Source organism: Sander lucioperca, chromosome 18 (genome assembly GCF_008315115.2).
Source record: "Sander lucioperca isolate FBNREF2018 chromosome 18, SLUC_FBN_1.2, whole genome shotgun sequence".
NCBI classification, from domain to species: domain Eukaryota; kingdom Metazoa; phylum Chordata; class Actinopteri; order Perciformes; family Percidae; genus Sander; species Sander lucioperca.
In genome coordinates, this window is record NC_050190.1 from 23,504,836 (window position 1) to 23,527,670 (window position 22,835).

Sequence of the window (22,835 nt, forward strand, 5' to 3'; positions counted from 1 at the left end):
GACTAAATGCCTTCAGACAGAAACTGTGAATCCTAGTGAATGTCAAATCGCAGTCTGAGAGCCATTAATCATCAAGTGTGCATGTCTGTATTGTCTGTATTTCCAAAGAAAACTCATAAAGTTGGTTTAACAACTGAGAAATATAATACTGTAGAGAGCTGGCCAGAGTTAGAGGTGTGCATCTTCCCAAATGCAAGGTAAAGGTTGCATTATATAAAAAACTGGGAACTTTATTTAGACATATAGATTTGTTGCTTTGTCCCCATGTGCGCCATCTAATTTTGAATCCATAAACAATACGATTTATGTAAGTGTAATCCTAATGAAATACACACAGTTTCAAAGAATTTATGGAAACTTGAAACTTAACTCTGTGTATTTTGTTTGCTGCTGCTACCAGATTCCATTTATTTCCATAAGTATGGCGGGTGGCCACAGTTTGTAGTCTTCTGGTTGCGATTGTTGTTATTATCGTCAGCCCATTAAAAGTTGTTGGCTGAACCATAAATTAAGGGAGAGATTGAACCCTTTGAAATTTGAAACATACACATAAGGATCATACTTTTGCATTACAAATTCTAGGGTCTGTGAGTGCCTGAGTGTGTTGACTTTGTCGTCAAGGCTCAAGCTTTTAGTCTGACAGTACGCAGGCCAGTAAGGCTCACCTCCAGAAAACCATTCCCTTCCCTGACTCTATTTAATTCAGCTCCATCTGGATGATAGTCCTATATCCAAATCGGTGCTGTAGATTTTGTAGTTGCTGAGTGTGATGTGGTCCACTTCTGGCAGCTGGGCAGGGCCCCTGTGTGTGCTGTATCTCAGCGAGGGGTTTGGATATTATATTGAACAGAGCACCAGACACCGAGATGTGTTTTGATGTGGGTGTAGATGTAAATGGATTCTGACAAAGCCTAACCTGCAAATTGGATCCATCGTGGAGGGTGTTTTGGGGTCTTTATTGTCCAGGAAAGTTTGACTGTGCATGTGTGCTGTTTTTCATTGATGACATATTCATACACATTTACATCTGGGAGATCTTTATATCTTTTTTGAACCACTGTTTTCTATTTAAGCTGCTGCACTGGATGAATTGGTGTCCAAGGTTTCCATTGTCTGCCTTGTAAATTGTAGGTTCTGTCCCTGTTACAACACACAGTAAAACAGCTTATTAAAACTAGTTCTTGCACGGCACATGTGCAGTTTCAATGATAATGGTGGCAGATTTTCCACTTGAAATTCTTAGTAATTTTTGAAACAATGGGTCTTTGATTTCAGATAGAGAGGTATAGAGGTAGCAAAAACAGGCTTGTCATTTGGCTAAATAGCAAATTAAGCTAACGTTAGCTCTATGAGTTGGTTGAAAACGCCGTCTCAGGCTTCTCTTTTGTTTCCCGCAAACTTTCTTTACATCGAGAGCCTTTAAAAGTATGAACTATGAAGTATGATGAGGAATAATGTGGTATCAGCTATAAAGTTCAAATATAATCCTGTTTGGCTGCTCAGCTAGCTAACATATGATTTCATATATTCAAACAGTAACGGTATGTTTTCACTTTAACATTACTAGAGAAACATTACTTCTCAATGTTTGGAAGACAGTTTTCCAAACATTGAGAAGTTTAATTTTTGTTTTAGGGAAAACAACTTTCTTTCCTGTTAGAGAGAACCATTAAAAGGCTTGTGGATTTCCTTGATAATTTTTTTACTTAGACCAAGTTTCTTGTGGCAGGGGGATTTTTGAGCCACATTTCTTGGCAACGCCACCAAGCCCGTCTAACCACAGACCAGTGAATAATCAAGCACTAATAACATGTTATACCTATAATAAGTCATCTTCAGACATGTTTGCATCTGGAGTAGAATACATTTCCTTACACTACATACATCTTACACTTCCTCTACCACTGAGAATATAATGTAGTAATTTCCGCTTGAAGATGTGTTTTAGTAAAGAGGCTCTCCAAATCATACAAAAAGTGAGAGATGTTCGAAATAACTTGGAATGCTGCTCGTCTGAGAAACCCGGGTCTCCTTGGCAACCGCCTCCCCCAAAACACAAACAGGCCTCGATTCCCTCGCCAGGCAAATAAAAGCGAATGCAGAGAAAATGTTTTCCCAAGTGATAGGCTCTGGAGGGTCCCTGTGGTGGGCTTTCACTATGTGGGAACGCTCTGTGACCACTGAAGAAGTCTGTGAAATAATATCAGCAACAGCTGGGGTCTTTGCAGACTAAAGTGTGCTGAATTGAGATCCTGTTAAGATTTGCTCTGGTTTCTAATCCATCTGCTATCCAGTGTATTTGCACTCAGACTGGCATAAAGTGCAAGCATAAAACAGCTGACTTCTAAAAATACAGGCAAAACACCAGGAACTGAACTGACATTTGAGAACTATTGTTCATAATTTTCAATGTTTCAAACAAGGATAAAAACATTTTTGGACATATACTGTGGAAACAGTGTCTAAGCTTCGAGCCTCTGGGTGGGCGATTCCCAAACAGTGTTTTTGTAGCATACTGAAACATTTTTTGTATTTATTTTATTTTATAATATCAGTGTCAGACATTTACTATATATACGTGTTTTAGTAAATTCATGTTTTTATTATTACAGTGTTAAAATATTACTTATCTAAAAGCCTACTTGCTGTAAAGAATGAAAATATATTGTACTTACCCTTTAGGAGGAAAATGAGAACCAGAGAGAACCACAGAGAGATGTGTTGAACTTTAGGCATTTGTTGTGAAAAGTTGCAAAAAATTAAGATGGACGTGTTTTTGGCAGTTGGTTTTGGGGATGCAACATTTGACTGACATTTGAGGGCTGGCCCTGCTAGGAGACGCGCTGTCAATCTCTGTTTAAATACCAACGATATACAGTGTATGCTGATTTAAATTCAGCTTAAAGAACATCCTATGTCAAGAGAAGAGAGTCAGCCCTTGTCCTCTCTACTATTGTTGTCTCCCTACCTATCATCTCCTCTCATTGACATTCCTGTCATCTCTCATCCTCCTCCACAAGTGACTACAAACCGCTTGCAGCACATTTAGCTCAGCACCCCTCCTCACTTGTTTTCCATCTCAGTCTGGCAGCCTACACACTGGGTCCATTGTACATTACACAGAGAGGGTTTGCCCATTTACCGGGTACTCGACAATGAGTGAAGCTGCTGTGACGACAGCGGGCGTGTCCTTCGATGCATTGCAGACTGTATTTATGTAAGACATAAACTGAAAATATCCAAATGTCCAGTATGTTTTAAAGCTACCAAGAGAACCAGAAATTCAACACATTAGCAGCCAAATGTTTGCCTTCTTGTCCCTCTTGTGCAACCGTTTAGCATGTGTGTGCACAGTGGCTTCAGGCCCGCTGATTAGGTCATTGTTTTTATATCTGAGCTCAATTTAAAGATAAGAATTAGGTGGAGTTACTCGTGACAGCTGCTGCATTCACAGACATTCAATCATGCAAACTTCAGGATTACTCAGTGGACTACTTTTTCACTCAATGGTGTTTTGTGGATCAAGGGTCAAATTGTTTATTGCAGTCACATATTTATATCAAGTTGGTGCACAGATTCATGTGTTGGCTAATTGAATAATCCTGCTTAGTCCTTAGCAAGCTGTAAACACAACATTGACATATAATCACAATATAAAGTTGATATGGTGAACTTGTTGGCAAACAGCTGCCTATTTCCACATCCAACAACATTAACTTAATTTGGAGTGATGTCTGTTTCCATCTGGCGAGTGTAAGTCCAATATTCACTCTCATTTTAGCTCTGTTTTGGTCTCCATCAACTTAAATAAATGGCTTTTAGCTGCTAAATGGTCTACTATATGTTCACCAGCTACAGTAGCTCTCTCTATGTCTGTCTGCTGCAGGTAGCTTTCATCATAATTTTATTAAGGGCGTACTAGACTTGGCCCAGTTGCCTTGAACCGTGCCCGAGCACGATTGTCTCCACTCCCCTGCTGGCATGCACTCACACTGCAATAAAACATTCAGGGCCAGAGCACTCTTACGCCATTACATTGCGGGACGCGCTGACTACGATTCCCGTTAATCTCTAAGGTAAGAACCAGACCCCTGGCACTCTTAGCGATCACACTGATGCATACCGTGCCCAAGTCCCACCTCTTTCAAGCGGGCCAGGGCACATTTTAGCGTACACTAGTCAAACGAACAGGACTTTGGTGTCAAACGTGCTTGGGCACGGTTTAACTGGGCCAAGTGTGAGTATGCCAAACATGAAATAGATCTTTGGCAGAGCAACTGTATAATTATCAATCGCCTATTTGTATATATCCTAATTATCTTTGATGTGTATTATAAAGACATAACTGTATGTTAACCCACTTAATAAGAATCTGGTTTGGGATGATACTGAAGTCTACTACAGTAAGACATAAATGGACTTCTGACCCTACAGTCAATGATGAGAGCCAAAAGTGTCATAAACATTTTACTTTTCTCTGACGTATTTTCTCCAGTTGCTCAACCCTTTTCTTTTTCAATGAACATTTCATATTAGTATGTTGGATCTGAGTTCAGCTGCCCACCTACAAACCTTGGATTGAATCCCACCAGAACTTTGTGTGCTGTCTCTCCCATGCTTAAGCACCCTCTCAGCTTTCCAAATGGCCTAACATAATTACACAAAATACTAAAGGATAAATGGACTGCCAGCTTTCCGCTACATTTTTCCAAATGAATCTCTTTTATTCTTTCCATCATTCACCTCTGACCCTTACACTCACTAACCCTCCTGTAGATCCTGTAGGTATATATACTGAATTACAGTATATATGCACAGTGGAAAACTGCAGTAAAGAGCAGAAAAACAGGAAGAGGTGACAAAAGAGGGAAAAGACTTAGGACAGACGTGATGATGAGGAACCCGCCGTTTCATGTGATTGGTTTGACAGCTGCTTCCTGCCTGTCTGAAGGGTGTGGCTGAACATTATGTAACTGATCAGTAAAGCACATTTTCAGAGGTGAGACTTGGCAGCGCGTCTAACTTTAGTGCTTTGCCTCAGATACAGCAAAGAGGACATTGCATAACATGATTTAATTCAAGCAAAGATTTTCCTGGCAAAAATCAAAGTTCAGTAGGAGCTTCAAAAGCATCCTTTGACTATCTAACTAAATCTTTGTTGTTATAATCTTTATCTTTTTTGCTTTTCCTGACCATATCCACTTCAACAGACCAGATAAATGACAGCAGAAAGCCCTGCTGTTGCTCTTGGATTTGCAATCAAAGGGACCGTCTTTGTATACCTTGATAACTAATCTATGATATGTTTAGGCAGCTTCAACCAGAGTGAGCCAAAACAAAGCTTATCCTTACTGTCACCGGTCCCCAATTACCCCTGCCATGTAGTACCACAGCTCAGACACAGATAACTGTAAGTGTGAGATAACCTGGACAGGCTGCTGCTCTCTTTGAGTAACCGATATCTGTGCAAAAAAAAGAGCTCACTTTACCAAAAGCGTGATAAAAATCCCTTCATTGTGGGCTGGGAAGGCCCTGAGGGACTAGTGGGAGAGGGGGATACAGGATTCAGAGCGTATGAGACAACAGGGAGGGAAGGTCTTGGCTTCAGGCCCAGACAGTGGCAGCTTGCCATGGTTTCATGTATCTTTGCTGCTGCCTTTGTCAATGTGAAACAGCAGACGGCCCACCTTTGCTGAGTGATTGTTTATGTGGGGTAAATTTTAGATTTTTAGTTTGGGCCGTTGGGGTAGCAAGGAGGTTCTGGGGTTCAGTGTTTTTGCAACATTATCTTCCTCAAATTTTAAGTCCAGGTCTATCTGGCTGTGTTCAGGCAGACCCGAGTCATCGAGGCCACAGGGAGGATGTTATGAGCAGAAGCAGGGAGAGGCTGTTCTTTGATTAAACTCTCGCATCTGCTTCTCATCGACTCTATAGATTCAGATAACTGCCACATAAGACATGTAAAAAAAGGAGTGTGCTGGCGTTTTTTGAGGTGTGACAGCATCTGTAGGTTTGGAAAAAAACCATCAGGGACAGTGGAAGGATGTAGATACAGATGGCATTGTCTCTGTGATGAGAAGGACTGTGCTTATAAAGCCCCTGACGCCTTTTATTAATATGCAGGATCTGATGTAACAGTACTGTTAAACCAGACTGAGTCCTTATGCAAAAACCAGGCTTGTGACGGGACGGGATGTGTGATTTATGTTATTAAGTGGGCAGCTCCCATCTGTTTTGCTGAATTAGACTCTTGGCTGCAGCGATGGCATTGGGAAAAAAATCATAATCATAACTGCATTGTAAACTTCTTATGATTAGCTAGTCCCAAATAAGCATTCCGAATAATTTAATTAGCAGGAGGCGCCTCAATAATTCATTCAGCCTGATTAACTGAATGAAACAAAACAGTAATTCCCTGGCAGTGACTGACCCACCTGACTGGGGTTGAAGTTAAGCTAACATGGGTGAGATCCAGAGTACAGAGAACTCTGTACAGCTGCTTTACAGCCTCAGAGTCAGACTGGCACATGACCTCTAAGAACTGGGTGTTGTGTATGTTATAGCAAAAGTTGCACAGTTGAAGGAAAACCCTTTTTTCTCAATCATCTTCCTACTGTGAGAGATAGGATCCTACATGAACACAAAATTTTCTGCCAAATTGCGATCAGTTTTGTTTATTTCCACTGAGACAAGTCTGAACTCCCTTAAACTGGTTTAAAGTGGACAGGACTCACTCGGAAAAGTGGTGATGTCACGAATGTTGAATCAAAATCTGACAACAGTTGGTGTGATGTTTGCTCATGTTGCCAAGCTACTGTCAGTCAAATGTGATCATCATGATCATTTTTTGTGTGGAATGAGGTGTTCATGCCATATCGGAGTTATCGTATTTATGAGTTTCTGACTTGTAAATAGCTCATGTCAACATCCAAGTCGCAATTACGATAATACAGAGGTGCCTGAAAACAAAACAAATATGGATGCCTCACATTCTCCAAATTTAATGGATATATTTTAATCCTGACACAACCAACTCTGTAATCATGTAACCTTTTTGATGAAGTCGTCAACATGGGAATCTTTTCTATTTCTACATCCATACCATATGACATGAAGGCGACATAACTAATAAATAATAACTCAGAATGTTTTTGCCCCAAAAACTTTAATTGCTGCATATTTAGTCATGAATATTTAAGGATATGGAGATATATTTAATGTTTGAGCACCTTATTTTTGAAAATTGAGCCCATAAATGTTCTTCAGCATTATATATAGCCAAACTTGAAAGCAAACCATTTGAGTTGCTGCTTCATGTTTGCGAGACTGGCCTACCAGGGAAAGTGACAAAGAGATCCCCAGAGAGACTTGTCCTGGTTCTATTAAAGTGACCCCCTACACTCCCTTGTCTTCCAATATGGCTGCTTTGATCACTTCACTTCGCTGTCGGACATCTGGTAGATGGGTTGAGACCGTGGAACGTTCATAGTTCCAGTATACAAGTTTCTATTTAGGGAATAACGGTAGATGGTGGACATATTGTTTTATGATGTGAGACAAAGTCTCCCTCCCCTCAATGAAGAGGAAATCGTGCAAAGGAAACAAAAGACACAGGGAGGAATTGATATCCCCTTATTAGAAAAGCAGTTATGAAAGTTATTACATAAAGAGCATATATTTCCATATCAGACACCAATGCAGAATCACTTTATTTGCTGGTTTATTTCAATGGTCCTCCTGAGAAGCTACAACATGTTCCTAGGACAGTGTTTTTCAACCTTTTAGCTTTAGCCCCTAATGTCTACTTGTGATGTATCTTGATGTGGACATGATTTAGGAGCAGTTTAACCAAAGAGGAGACTTTGAGGCTGGATCTCACTTCCCTTATTTGATAGATCCTCGCTCCTCGGCTGAAGTGGAAGTTGTTCTGGCCCTGGTTCGTGAAGGCCCTCTCAAAGCTCTTATTCCATCCCGAGGAGCGAGGATCGAGCATCGGGGAGGGAGGAGGGATCTCCAAGGAGCGATGAGCGAGGATGTACGAGAGCAGCCTTCCCGGAAGCCGTGGAGCTGAAAGCCGTTGCTAGCTCCGCCCATACAGCTGGTGAATACATGTGACGCTTCAGAGGAAAGAACGTCTCATCTTTCTAAAAACATCTTTCCTCACTTCTCTGTCCTCCAATGATTCCTCGCGCCTCTCCTATGCTTCCTCGGTTGGACGGACTAAGACGCAAGGAAGGGAGGCAAGGGGAGGAGCCAGGGATGCAATTTTAGAACCTGGGATGCACCCTGAGAGTCTACAGCCATGCTAGCAGCTCTGTAAGGTTGTACTGAGTATGCTAACATGCTCACAGTGCCAATATTATTATACTAATGTTTGGCAGGTAGTGTTTACCATGGCCACCATCTTAGTTTAGCATGTTAGCATGCTAACATTTGCTAATTAGCACTAAACAAAGTACAGCTGAGGCTGATGGGAATTTAAGTGGATTATTTGGGCCTAAACCACACTATTATACTGTACATACTAGAGTTTTGATCTGATGATGGCGCTGAACAAGAAGTGAAAGCATCACCAAGGTTATTACGGTTTATCCTGTGGGGGACATAAACGTTAATGTTTTTATCAAGATATTTCAGTTTGCGGCTTTTCTGGGACTACGATGCTTAGATTGGCTAGGTCAGGAAAGACTAAAATCATATGTAGCGTAAATATACATTTTAATTTCTTGGAAGCATTTGCAGGGTCTCAGCCTGGTAACTGAGTTGACGTTTTATGTCCACAAAGATGTCTTGACAGTTTGAACACCTTGTCATCTTTACCAACAAAAAAAAACCCCAACAATCTTTCGTTAGCATTCATTACAAAGTAATCATTGCTTTTTCCCATGTTAAATTAAAATCTCAAACAATCCAGCCAGTTTGCTAGTATAGCTTGCACCGACAATGACCAGAAACACATCCAAAATTGACAAACAAAGAAGAGAACTCAACATACAATTTAAAAGAAAATCTTTCCACACTCAGTATTAAAACTAAGTAGAACCTACTGAAGCTGTTGACTCTTCATTCCTGAGGTTAACACTTCTTGTGGTGACAACTGTATTGTCTGTAAGTCCTGTGTGTCTAATTTTGCCTGCAACAGATGGTTTCATTTGGCAGTCTCCATCACAATACCACAGTCAGTCCAAGGTGTGTGTGTGTGTGTGTGTGTGTGTGTGTGTGTGTGTGTGCGTGTGTGTGACTTATTTGAAAACAATAAAGAGTGCACATGTAGGCGGCTGTGTGACGCCATATATATATATATATTGACATCTGTTTGGTATCCAGGCAACAACACTGTTTCCTGGGCGCGGCGCTGCACAAACCGGGACAAAGATGTTTCCACAGTGAAATTAGAAGTGACCAAATGTGGGAAAAATGGAAGTTCATATTTTGACTTTTATGACTTAAATGATGACATGGTGTGCAACTGTAAAGCCTGCGTGTGCACAAGCAAAGCTACCGTTCCAGTCTGGCAGTTACATTTTCTAAATGTGATGTAAGATTGAAACTGTGCCGCAGGGTGAAGCCATTCTTCCTGCTGTCAGTCATTATGTTTGGATATGTGTGTGTGAAGTGAGAAAGAGTGAGTGTTGCCTCAGTGTACTAACTAAGCAAGGTTTCTGAATACTGCCAGAGTTTCACTTTCAACCTCAAACAACACAAGCTAATCCCATTATAAACTGTCAGTGTTGCATGCTACTAGTTTTACCCTCTCTGTAGTGCATGAGGCCCTTACAGGACAAAGGTGGACTAAATAAAAATATTAAAAAATTAAATTACGCTATATATACACGTTTTACGCTTATAACATTAAATAAATGATTTATAACATATGTAATAAGTGTTTATTAATGTATATGTCAACAACTGTAAATCCTCCTTTAGGCACCCATAAGTGGAGGCTGGTGTATAAACAGGTAATGAAGGACAATATAGTTGGAATAATGTCAAATAGGATGTCCTTTATACAACGTACAACCACATTGTGGTTTAAACCATTTATTAAGTATTCATAATGCTTATAAAGTAAAGTGTTACCAACAACAGCACACTCAACACAACTACATAATATAATTTACAGTTTTAGTTACAACTGTATTTGTACTGTCTCACAACGTAAAAAACCCTGTTGTTTCAATAAAATGTCAGAGGAAATTACCAAGAAATCATGGGACCTATAAAGTAAAGCGTGACTGAGACGAGCATCAGCGAATGTGCACTTTTAAAGCTTTCCCAGATGCGGTGCAGATGTGTCACAGTGCTTTTCTGCCTCATAAAGCATGCTGCATTACAGTTATGACAGTCAAGACCGACCTGAGATGAATGAACCAAGCGACTCATTCAAGGAAAGCTTGCTAAAGCCTCTGCTTTTTGTAATGACGTTTCACAGAAGCTGAAGGCTAGATATTGGGGGAGTGACACATTGGTTTCCACTGCTCTCAATCACAAGACTGTACTGAAATCTAAAAGAAGTTTATAGTATTCTTAGGTCAGACTGGGAGTGAATACAGTACAAGTACATGTAAAAAAAACATACATAATCTTTTCTCTGTTAATGTTTCTTATGAGTTTTTAACTTTCCGTCCAGTCAAATTTAAACAAAGATCTGCTACTTAGACAGTAAATACGCAAACCCATACAACTTGTAGTTTTTGTTTATTGCTATTCATGAAAAGAATCTGCTGAAACAACAATTGTATTTATTCGAGGGATTAAGAAGACCAATGCAGCAGGGCTGAAGTGCAGTGTTTCAGTTCTACAAACAGTGAGCCCTGCAGTGTCTATGAATCCCTACAATGTACAACAGATATTAAACAAACAGTAACAGTCATACAATAATACTATGATGCACATTCTTACAGAATGACTTGTCTGCAGTGTTTCTACAAGCTAAGCTACCGTTTCTGCTAAATGGCAAAAAAAAATAAAAAATACTTCAAATAGCGCATCATCTCTCGGAAAATAACAGCAGGGTTATTTATTTGAAATTAACAATAAAAATCTTGATCGTAGAGATTTATACAGCTTACATTGCCTTGTTTGACCTCGTCCATAATCATTCCCATAAAGGGTAGTAGTACAATGGCTAAATAAATGTAAAGGACTTGTTTTAAAGCAATAAATACAAGTTTCTCTTCTGAATAAAATCACAGCCCTCCCTTTGCAAAACTTCACCCACATTCCACCTCATTTTAAAATAGACATTTGTGTTATTAGCAAATTCTCCACCTTTTGACATTAAACAGGTTATTAACATGTGCTCAAAAGTAAAATAAGTTCACGTTGACTCAATACAGCCTCGTGGATGTGTTGCAAATTATGTAACACATAACGTCGCCTGAGAGACCCAATCTACCACCTTTTTTACAATATGTTGGGACTTTTCTTTTCACATAAGGAATGTTGTCAGGCAGCACAAATGTAAATATGGCATTTGTAAAATACAGATTTATTGGCAACATGCTCCAGGGCACCACCTGCATGCAGCAGCCTCCGAAGTGAAATTCATCTGGCTTTCAACGCGCCACACCTCTACCCACAATGCATTTTTCCACACCTGAAAATCACTCTCTATCACTTTTTCTTTTTCTATTTTTAAAACATGCGTCATCTCAAAACAGACCTCCTCAATCACACCGTTTTCAGGGTACAAAATTAAAATATAAGACCTTCGTATTTTAATGAGGTGACATTTAATGTGTTCACATAACAAATGTGTAAAAATGTCCAAAAATGGTTGAAATTATTTGTAATAATAATAACCTGTGGGAATGCTGGACGTGGCTCTCCCGGAGCAAGTGCAAACATAACACATGTCTAGGCAATTGGAAATCATTCCTTGTGGTGCTAAATCAGCTGGGAGCGGGTCAGATTAAAAGGAGAAAAGGATCAGAAGGCTGGTTGTCTCAGGTATGAACGCACAGGTGGAGCACAGGAAGAGAAAACGGCTACAAATAATACTGTGGTTGATGGTCAGTGTTGTGAAGAGAAGAGGGATGAAGCTGAGGGGACAAAAGGTTCAAGGCTGGGTCACTGCACTGGGCTCCTTCTCATAGATGTAGCTGCCAACGCCACCAGTGTTCACGCCTGGAAAAACCACAGGGACAGCAAGTGGGTGTCAGGGGGTTGACAAGAGAGGGCCAGAGGAGGTAGAACATGAGCAGGAGAGGTTGCAAAACATTTCATCAAGAAGCTGCTGTGTTGTAGATAATGCTATGATGAAATTACTCTTGAGTAACAATGCAGTGTGTGCAGCAGTGTGGATCACGTGCTCAGACATATTGACATTCTGTTTTCAAGTGTAGCTGATAATTGGTGGGTTGACAGCACCACCTAGCGGTTACCTTTGGGCCCAAAGAGAACAGCATAGCATGGTTTGTGGCAGTAGGGCTGGCCGTCATGCTGGAATATAAAACAAATACAGACATGAACAGGTTGAAAGATTATTACAAAGACAAACTTTTGTATATTGTGGTCTCAATGATGATAAAGATTTTTGACCTTGATCTGTGACATATGGCCCTATTTTAACGATCTAAGCGCCTGGCGCAGCTGCGTTTAGGGCATGTACAAATCCACTTTTACTAGTTTGACGGCAGAAAAAATGATCTGTGCGCAAGGTGCATGGTTCAAAAGGGTTGTACTTTAGGACTGTGTCTTTATTAATCATAGGTGTGTTTTGGGCGTAACATGCAATAAATCAGAGTGTCATCTCCCATTCCCTTTAAAAGCAAGGCGCGTTTGTACCTTGGCACATTGCTATCATGGTGGCCGATTTGCTAAGCAGGAAGGAGAGATTTTCAGGAGAAGAAACTGATCTGCTCGTGCGTGAAGTGAAAGCGTGCGAGCAATTAATTTCATAATACTATTTCACATTGTAATATTTTTGTTTTTATTTTTTTTTGCACGTTTGTGTGCGTAACAAGCATTGTGTGCGTAACAAGCATAGTGTGCGCGCGCTGTGCACGAGCCTAGGCACATTTTACTAATGCGCTGTTAAAATAACAATGAAATGCTGCGTTATTGAGTTTCAGCTTTTTTTTGGTCAATGGCGCGATCACTTTCGGCTGCCTCAAGATAGCAATACGCCAAGAATGCCCCTGAACACACCTCCCTGTAAGACCAGCACGCCCATGGGCGCACAGATGGGCGCAGGTGCATTTGCTATTTTAACGACGCGGGCGCTGGACGGGAAATTGACAACTGCGTCATTCTTAAACCAGCAAAGACACTTGCGTCGGGCTTTGTGCTGCACTGCGCTGGGTGCAAGATAGTGTTTATTTATTGAGTAGTGATTATAGGGGTAACAAGGGAGCCGGATGTGGCTGTTAAAATTCAAGCTTGTCCTTGTCTGAATGTGTGATTCTTTTTTTACCCTGAGGAAGTCCAGTGTGTGGAGGTCGATACGCGTTGGTCTTGTTTTTAAATCATGTAGCAATAAAGGCTTTTTAAATTTAAATTCATTCATTCATATTTTGTGAACATTGGTTTCCTACACGTGCACCAGGGGCACCTGTTTTATGTCACATTGCTGTCAAATCCAAGAAGCGCTCCCTCATTTTATTTTTATTTTTATTGAGCATTGTGCACTCAGTTGCCACTTTATTAGGTACACCAGTACACTCCAATGCAGTCCAAAACAACTGCTCTGCCATAACATCCATCTTTACGTAGCTGGTAATAATTTGTTTGTCAAAATGTCAAATTTTGTTATTATTTATTTAATTATACAGGTCATTGTTAAAGGTAGTGTTGTACTGGACTACATTATATTGAGAGGCAGTTTTTTTGGGCTCCCCATTTACATACAAGAGGGTGTCAGAATATTAGAAGCACCTCTAAATATAATACAGTTCAGCACAACACCATTGCTAAATAGGACCTCATGTCTACATCATCATAACTGAATCAACACCTCTACTGCTGAACATTATAGGCATCATAAAAGTAGACTTTTCTTTTGTCTTAGTTTTTTTCCCAACTTCTTTTTTCTCACCTCTGCATGGCTTCCAGGAGCCAGAGTCTTGCTGCACCTCTCACAGCGCAGGCAGGGTCGATGCCAGTCCTTACCCAGTGATGTCACCTTCTCAGCTATTGTGACACACACACACACACACACACACACACACACACACACACACACACACACACACACACACACACACACACACACACACACACACACACACACACACACACACACACACACCTGTGAGACACCATGGCAACCACTTTGCAGGTTCACACCTTTTACTCCAATCTTTTTTTCCTCACGTCATTTCCTGAAAGTGAGGATCTACTCACCAAAATACACCTTCTTGTTGCATCGGGGACACAGGTTGGCCTCTCCGGAAAAGGTGGTGATGCCGCCAGCTGCTTCAAACATTACACACACACATTACAATACTGGAAAGGCAAAGGGAAATGGTTCGATAAATGACCACTACTTTTTCCAGTTAGGTATGAGAGCTAATAATGTAAGGGTAGAAAAATAAAATTGAGCCAAGCACTAAACAGCTTTTATATGTTTCAAGAGGGAATTATTCAGTAAAGAGGCTAAATTTGCCAAATAAAAATATTCTGTGCTTCAAACAGCACACACACACACACACACACACACACACACACACAACTGGAAAGGCAAAGGGAAATGGTTCGATAAATGACCACTACTTGTTCCAGTTAGGTATTAGACCTAATAATGTAAGGGTAGAAAAATAAAATTGAGCCAAGTACTAAACAGCTTTTATATTTTTCAAGAGGGAATTATTCAGTAAAGAGGCTAAATTTGCCAAATAAAAATATTCTGGTTGCCAAGTTACTTCATTCACTCCCTCTTCTGTGTGTAATGTGTATTCTAACAACAGGGTGAAAATATTGTAATTTCGATACGGGATTAATAAATATTATTATTATTATTATTATTATTATTATTATTATTATTATTATTATTATTATTATTATTATTAACAGCCAATCATGGCAGTCGATGGATGTTTGGCGAACATGTAGTGTTGTTCTGGGGACTGCAGGTGGAGCCAAAAAGGCAAAGACATAAAACAGCCTTCACATTCACACTTTTCCCCAAATATTTACCAAAATCAAACAAATAAAAGCACGCAGATTAAATCCTACATAAAACTTGAACACACACAAACTCAAAACAAATAAAACAAACTATAAACAGCATATAAAACTACAGCATGACACTGGAAGTAAAACTAAAAATAGGTTCAAATAACATATTTCCATCTTTCCTGCGCAAAATCATGGAAACATGGAAGTCTTAAATTATACAGTATTACACATTATACTAATTGTAATTATACTACAGACGTTATACACTAAAGACGTTCACCCATCTATCCTCTTTTCTCTTTTGGTTAAATAAAGTTTTTACACAAGTTTTTAAAAACTATGAAAGATTCCAAAGATCTGTTGAGCTGATCCAAATGTTAGCCCCCACACATTGAAAGGATTTAGATCCAGAAAGGTTAAAAAAAATCCTAAATCTTTACTGAGTTTTCTGGCTTCAACAACCCTGTGAGTAGAAAACAAGACACTTACTAAAAACTGCACAGCAGAGATAAATTGGTGGAAAACAACCGATAAAATGATTTTGTTCCTGCTGACAGGTATTTCCCCAGAACACACACACCCGATCTAACACGTCTGAAAAAATCCTCCTCAACTCCTAAAAAAACTTTGTGTATCCGCGTTCTTATCATTGAGTCAGCAGCAGCTTTCCTTCCGACCTAAAACATTCGACACTTGCTGATAGAGTCACCGTTTAAAGTACATACAGTATGAATATACTTCACCTTTTGATGCTGCCTTGGGGGCGAACACTCGCTTCTCCTCAGCTTTGGGTGCCGAATCCACACTGGTGGGAGACGCGTTGTTGTTGGCTGGCGTGTCGTACACATAGGAGCCGGCTCCACCGATGTTCACACCTGAAAAAGGTACAGCAGAGGAGGTGAAAATACATAAATGATTTTAAAAAATCAAAATAAAAAGGAGGAGGAAATGTTCATCTGACGTGGCGTTGAGATCTGCACTAAAATATTATATTGACTCTGCTGGAAGACTAAACTTCAGTGAATAAATCAATAAATACGTAAATAAGTGTATATTTGAATTACATTAAATATTAAAAAAAAAAATGGCATTGAGATAATAATATATATTTAAATATATAATGAAATGAAGAAATAGAAAAATATTGGTAATAAATCGCAAAATATAGATATAGCTAGCTAACATCAGTAGGTGAACCAGTCAATTCGTATACAGACACAAATATAGACATAAATGAATGTAGTTTTGTAAAAATGTAATTATTCATTTGTGTATATGATGTTCAATCTTATGTATTAATTAAACAATTGATCTACTTATGTATTAATTTCAGCCTGTAGTTTATGTATTTACTTATTTGTTGATGAATAAGTCATTTTTAGGCCACCTTTATTTAACTAGGTACAAGTCTCGTTGAGATTAAAAACTTTTTCTGAAGAGATACCTCATAAAAACATTGTTACAACAATGAAGACAAACTAAGACAACTGTCACACACTACAAAAGAGTACAACAAATCCAGTTACCAACATACTACACCTTGTTATTTTACGTGGTGAATGTGAAGTAGTTTTATGTTGAATAAATGTACTATGTACTTTACCTTTTGGCCCAAAGAGGGCAGCATAGCATGGTTTGTGGCAGTAGGGCCGTCCATCGTGCTGTGGGAGAGACAGAAAATCAACATGACTCAATAGGCATGTAAAGGATTAAAAAAAAAAAAAACCTGATGACGCAAATGGGAAAATGCAACAATGACATGTATGAATAGTCATATTTGTCACACTTTTGACATCATATATTTTAGTTTTGGAGAGGAGACGGAGAGATTGTGTCCTAAAATGGAGATGAGCCTTTCTTTTCCATCTCAACACATAATAATGACGCCAGCTGTATCTAAGAAACAGGACTCTGTTGATGAATCCAGTTCCACGTGCCTGTAGCCCCATGAAGGTCTGCCACTCAAGGGGTCAGTCTAAGACATACATGGCTTGTTTCTGATGCATGCTGGGTATGTGGCAGTCATTGTAGGAGCATGTGATCAACTTGGGTAGAGGATCAGGACTATGGTGGCCACTGGTCCAGAGCCCAATGCCCATAGAAGAGAAGAACCAAGAGCATGCCACGGGCAAGACGCCAGGCCCTGGGTGGTAAGAGGAAAACTGGTGTTACAAAAAGGGACAGACTACCCACAACCCCTTCTGCTTTGGCCACATGAGCTCCTTTTTCTCAGAAGATGGTGTGGCAGGAAAAAGGATTCTCTCACCTTTTTAATAATGAATTAACCGTGACAGGATCAGCTACTGTTAAAGCAGCCATGCACTCCTCTCAGACTTCCTGTTTGACATGTATGAGATCCGTAAAGATATGGACGCCGCTGCCGTGAATAAGCACTGATGACTTTCTCAGGATAGGACACACAGGGCTTCATTGTCAAGTGAACTGAGTGCTCTGTTAACAGGCTGCTGTACAGTATCGCTCTGGCTTTGAGGCAGAGGTACCCTAAAAATGGATTATCCATCGCTGCACAGCCCACTCTCTTCCCAGCAGTTCACATCCTGACATTTAAATCTGTTTTCTCCATATTTTCTCTCCTGACCTCATCCTCATCTTAATCTCCATGCCCCATTGCCTCAACCTCTACTCACTCACTTTGCCAGGCTTCAGTCCCTGTGAAAGAGACCGGAATGGAGGTGGATTAACTTTGACCCCTTGGCTGTCTTTGCTCTGCTTTTTACTTACTTTATTTACCGGCTTACAGCAAAGCCACTACGTGTCTTAGCAGGCAGCTGTTTTCAGAAAAGGTTAGGCTTTTAAAAGATGCTATCAGGTTATGGCATTAAGCCATACAGTTCAACCAAACAGTGGGTTTTCCTTCTTGAATTGTATCGTGAGTTTACCAGAATTCTGTAGCCTGCTCTATCACTGCTTAAGGCTAGTGGCTCGAGGCTACATTAGCTGCTAGTAGCATAGCACACCCGAATTGAGTTGCATTATGGGTAATGTAAGGGCCAGGTTTTGTGCATGGAAGGACAAAAAAAAAAAGAAAAAATCTATCTGTGGTTCTGCTGCATCGATTTTTAAATTTAAACACTTACAATTTCGTGACCATTGGGATTTATAGATGTTTATCACTGGGGATTAAGTTCCACTGATTCCAACGGTGTCATGTCTGTATGTTCTGATTTGACTGAGTGCCTTGTGACTCTAAGAAGAAGGTATGCATTTTAATCCAAACCTTGTCACCTTTTCCTTTGAAGCCTGGCTCTCTGCCACCAGCCTGAGGAAGCTGTTGCCCTCATTCGGCCCACAGACGACAGGCCACAGTGGGCTCCAACCTGCCACCGACTCCTTTTAAAGAAGCAGTCAGTATTTCTCTGAGGGTCGTAACCTTTTGCATACCAGGCCTGAGATTACATCCAACATCCTCCCCAACAAAACCACAGTCCCATTTGTTATATTTAACATCTCTCAGCCTCACTCTGTTTCCATGACGATGATGGAGTATTGAGTTTTTGCCTACTAAAGTCAGGCTTGTGGCACGGTGCTGCAGCCTGGGGCGGGATTTGGATGCCGTCCATGGACAGGGAGAGAGCGAGAGAGGAGGAGGGTGTACAGAGAGAGAGCGTGGGGCCTCAGAGAGATTGTGTGACTACATTACTGTAATCATGCAGAGATTAAACAGGAGAGCAGCATCCTTTGGGGTCTGCGGGGAAATTGCTTTTGTGTACAAAGGCGCTGAGATCACATCCTCTTTGTGTTGAGAAAAGAGCGGGAGACTCACCCATTTACAGAGAGAGCAAGAGGGGGGGAGAATTGAATCGTTGGCTGGGTCATACAAGGCAAAAGGAAAATTGCATGATAAGAAAATCTCTATGTATGTTGAGAGGTAATAGTGCAGTGTGATTATGCAACAGAGAGGAAAAAGGCAAGTCATCCTTTAATGGGGTGGGGTGACCAGGCTTTTGCAGTTGCTGCCCCGAGACTCTGGAACAAGTTACCCCCTGATATCCGCACTATTACAGATGTAGCTCTTTTTAGGTCCAAACTTAAAACGCATCTGTTTAGTCAGGCTTTTAATACGTAGCAGTGGTGTGACGATTTCGTTCTTCTGTTTCTCTGTAACTATTTCTGATTTTACATGTACTTTCTTTATATTGTATGATATGTGTTTTTATTCTTGGTTTCGATGTTAAGCACTTTGGATACCTGCTGGTTGCTGTAAAGTGCTATATAAATAAAGTTTGATTGATTGATTGATTAATGCTAAGGGGCTTCAAATTCCCACAAGGACGAGTCATACTGACAGATGTAACCAGACACACAACAAGGCAGGAAAGGAAAGCATGCAGTCAGCAATTTCCTGTAGAAAAATGCACAAGTTCTGTGAAGTGAAATGAAAGAAAAGGGCTTCATATCTCTATGCACTGAACACTTGAAAAGAGCCCCTTTTAGTCTAAAGACCAGGTCACACCAGCTATGAAAACATTTCACAACTTCCACAAAGCAAAATTGATTGCCACCATTGACCAATAGCAAACTATCTTAATTGTGCTAATTTTCGGCGGAAACAAAGCTGCTTATTAGCTGAGTGGCACTGTTTACTTTCATTTGACCTCCTGCGTTGAAGTGAAAACCGTTCCACGGAAGGGGGATGGTTTACAGACATGAGTCGACTGTACATAAAATACATCCATCCTTTCTGTTTATTAAAATGACATTATGCACAATCCTGAGAACAAACACGGGGGAGTAAACAACATGGTACAGAGAAAATGGATAGAAGCTTGGAATAGCTACTGAGACTGACTAACGCCAACATCTTAGCGTGTTTGCGGTTAGCTCGCCAGCTACAGTAGTTCACAAACTAGCCCTGTATGTAGTCCCTACATCACCAAGAGATTTAAAAAAAATAAACACACTGTCCTTGTGTACAGAACAATAATTTGTCATCGTTTTTAACAATGAAACAAGCCAACAGTTTCCCAAAGGCATAAACATGCCACACGGTTAGCATTTTTCATTGAGGATCCACTGTAGAGGCAATCTGTCAATAAGTCAATACATGACCAGGCAGCACTGGCTTCCCCTTGTTCGATTTCACAACAACAGTCAATGAAGTGTAAAGAAACAGTGGCAACGACAACACCACTGTACTGATATTTCATATAGAAAAAAAACATAACTATCTAAAATAGAAAAGCCCATGAAGTCAATTCAGAAGAGCCATTTGACGGACACTTTAGCCACAGTGCTTCACAGCATCACTAAGTGCATATAATGTAAAGCATGAATGGCCTTAGCAGGAAGTGAACTCCTACCCCAGGCAATGTTGGTGACGTGCTCCATGCACACAACTAGGCTACTATACAGCCTAGAAAGAGTCTATAGCATTGCCCCAGTTACAGAGAACACATATCTCCTCCTTCCTGTTTTTCCCTTAACAATTCACCATTCATTTACACTGTTAATAGGTGGACTGTGTTTAAACCCTTGCTGAAGTGCCTTGAAGCAAGAAGCAGAAGCTGTAATTCATTTTAAATTGAATCTCTGGATTTACCTTGGCAGATGAGCATTTTTACTATTTTCGTAGGGTTTTTTTTATCTATCAGCTAATCAATTCATCAAAAAAGAAAGAACAGATATAATTCATTTGTAATAAAAATAAGTGTTTAGTTGCCAGCAATGGAAGAGCTATTGAGATATTTTAACTAAGGAAAAGTAAAAATAACACAAAATAAAAATACTGCGTTTCAAGTCCCCCATCCGAGTTCTTAAGTACAAAAATATTAGCAGCATGACTAAATCGTGCAGAATGGCACCATTCAGAATGTTACATTTATCATTGTAGCATGTTTACTGATGCATTAATGTGTAAGAAGTATTTTAAGTCTCAAATTAATTTAACTGTACTTTCAAAATTGAGCTAAAGTTGACCATTTTATAGACTATTTTGAAGTTTAATAAATAACAATCTTATTTCATAAACTGATCATATGTTTTACTTCTACAACCTTAATCTGAAAATTAAATAAAGCTTGAAGTACAACATTTCCCAGTGGAGTAGAAGTATAAAGGCATAAAATGGAATTAGATTTGTAGCAGATTAATTGAATTAGAGCAGAGAGAGGACAGTACTGTACTGCTGGTGTCTTACTGACCTCGGCGTGGCCTCCAGCGTTCAGGAGCTTGTTGCAGCGGTCACACTTGAGACACAACTTGTGCCAATCCTTCCCCAGTGATGACACCTTTTCAGCTGCACATGAAAGACGAAAGAGATGGGGTTGGGGGGGGGGTGAGTGCAAACATTCACATAAAGCAGCATTTATATACATTACTATGGACAACAGCCATGGATTGTGTCGGGCTTTGTGCGACGCGTTGTAATGTGGCGTTCAAATCATCGCAGAGAGGGATGACGTCCCCTCATTGCTTCACTCTCCAGAATAATGATTAGCTTGTACTGTATCTCTGGGCTGATGTGCCCCTGAGGGCAATCCTGTCATCGTGCCAACTGAGTAACTGGGGGTGGGGGATACTGGGAATGCCTGTGTACCACTACAGCAGTGGGTTGGTCTGAGGTCCCCCCCCCCCCCACAGTCCTGTCAGATTGACTCACGTACCTCTTCATCAATTCAATCAAACGTATAACACTATTCATTATATAAAAGTGGATATTGTTCATTTTTTCATACCTGTTGAACTGTGAATATTTAGCTTGGTTTGGTTTGGTCAGCAATCGTACTACAGTACTACTACAACTTGGAGTGAAGCTGGATGTTTTCAACCATGTATCCATTACTTTTAGCTAACTATTTCTTTTAGCTAACTGTCAGACCTTTTAGCCAACCATTTCAGCTGCTTATGCAATACTTTTAGCTATTTCTACCATTTAATCATTACTTTAAGCTAACTATTTCTACAATTTATACATTACTTTTAGCTACCTGTTCAAACTTGCTAGTTTTCACACACTCTTATATAACTGCAACAAGCAGTGTTCAGGTGTTACAGCTGATATATTCTTTTAAAAGTGCTCATATTATGCTTTTTGGCTTTTTCCCTTTCCTTTATTGTGTTATATATCTTTTTTGTGCACGTTATAGGTTTACAAAGTGAAAAAGCCCAAAGTCCACCCCAAAGGGACTTACCATCTCCAACAGAAAACACTGTTCACAAACTGCTTCAAACAGCTCTATTGTAGTCCAGCCTTTACTTCACTGACAAACGTGGTCACTTTGTAACACACGTTATAATGCTCACCTAGCTGCTAGCATGGCACGCTCTCATACTCTGCTTCTGACTGGCTAGTAGACCTTACCTAGGTACTGCGTATGTGTGACTCCCAACAAAGATGGAACAGAAGTGAGATGCCTCACTCTGTAGCTAAAACAGAGAGCTCAACACACAGAGAGGAGCTGCAGCAGAACAACAAAAATATGGTGTTTTTTGAAAATTAAACCATGTAAACCTATCCTGGTACAACCTCTACATTGGAGTTGGAGAATCACTGCACTACAGAATGCAGTGATGATGTCATTGTGGGATAAACAGACAGTGGTGTGAGTCCCAGTCCAGCTGGAGCAGCAGGGGGTGCCCACATCTAACCCAGATCCTTTGTTCACACTCCAACACATGCACACACCCCTCCCCCAGTTTACAGTATACCCATCCTGCTGCAGACGGCCCTTCAACCCCATTTCCGTCCCCTTTCT

General features: G+C 40.2%; 1 protein-coding gene across 2 annotated transcripts in view; it reads right to left on the bottom strand.

Annotated features, from left to right (window-relative positions):
* Positions 1 to 10,681: 10,681 nt before the first annotated feature.
* Positions 10,682 to 22,835, bottom strand: part of crip2 (cysteine-rich protein 2) — a 29,190-nt gene continuing 17,036 nt past the window's right edge. The window contains exons 2-8 of one of the 2 annotated variants that reach the window (XM_031309998.2): positions 21,282 to 21,376; positions 16,724 to 16,781; positions 15,864 to 15,995; positions 14,347 to 14,415; positions 14,039 to 14,133; positions 12,387 to 12,444; positions 10,682 to 12,129 (exon numbers count right to left, since the gene is read on the bottom strand). In XM_031309998.2, the coding sequence (XP_031165858.1) occupies positions 12,062 to 12,129; positions 12,387 to 12,444; positions 14,039 to 14,133; positions 14,347 to 14,415; positions 15,864 to 15,995; positions 16,724 to 16,781; positions 21,282 to 21,376 (575 nt within the window). In that variant the 3' untranslated portion in view covers positions 10,682 to 12,061. Of the gene's footprint in view, positions 12,130 to 12,386; positions 12,445 to 14,038; positions 14,134 to 14,346; positions 14,419 to 15,863; positions 15,996 to 16,723; positions 16,782 to 21,281; positions 21,377 to 22,835 lie in introns of both variants that reach the window. The other variant, XM_031309996.2, reaches the window with a different exon arrangement.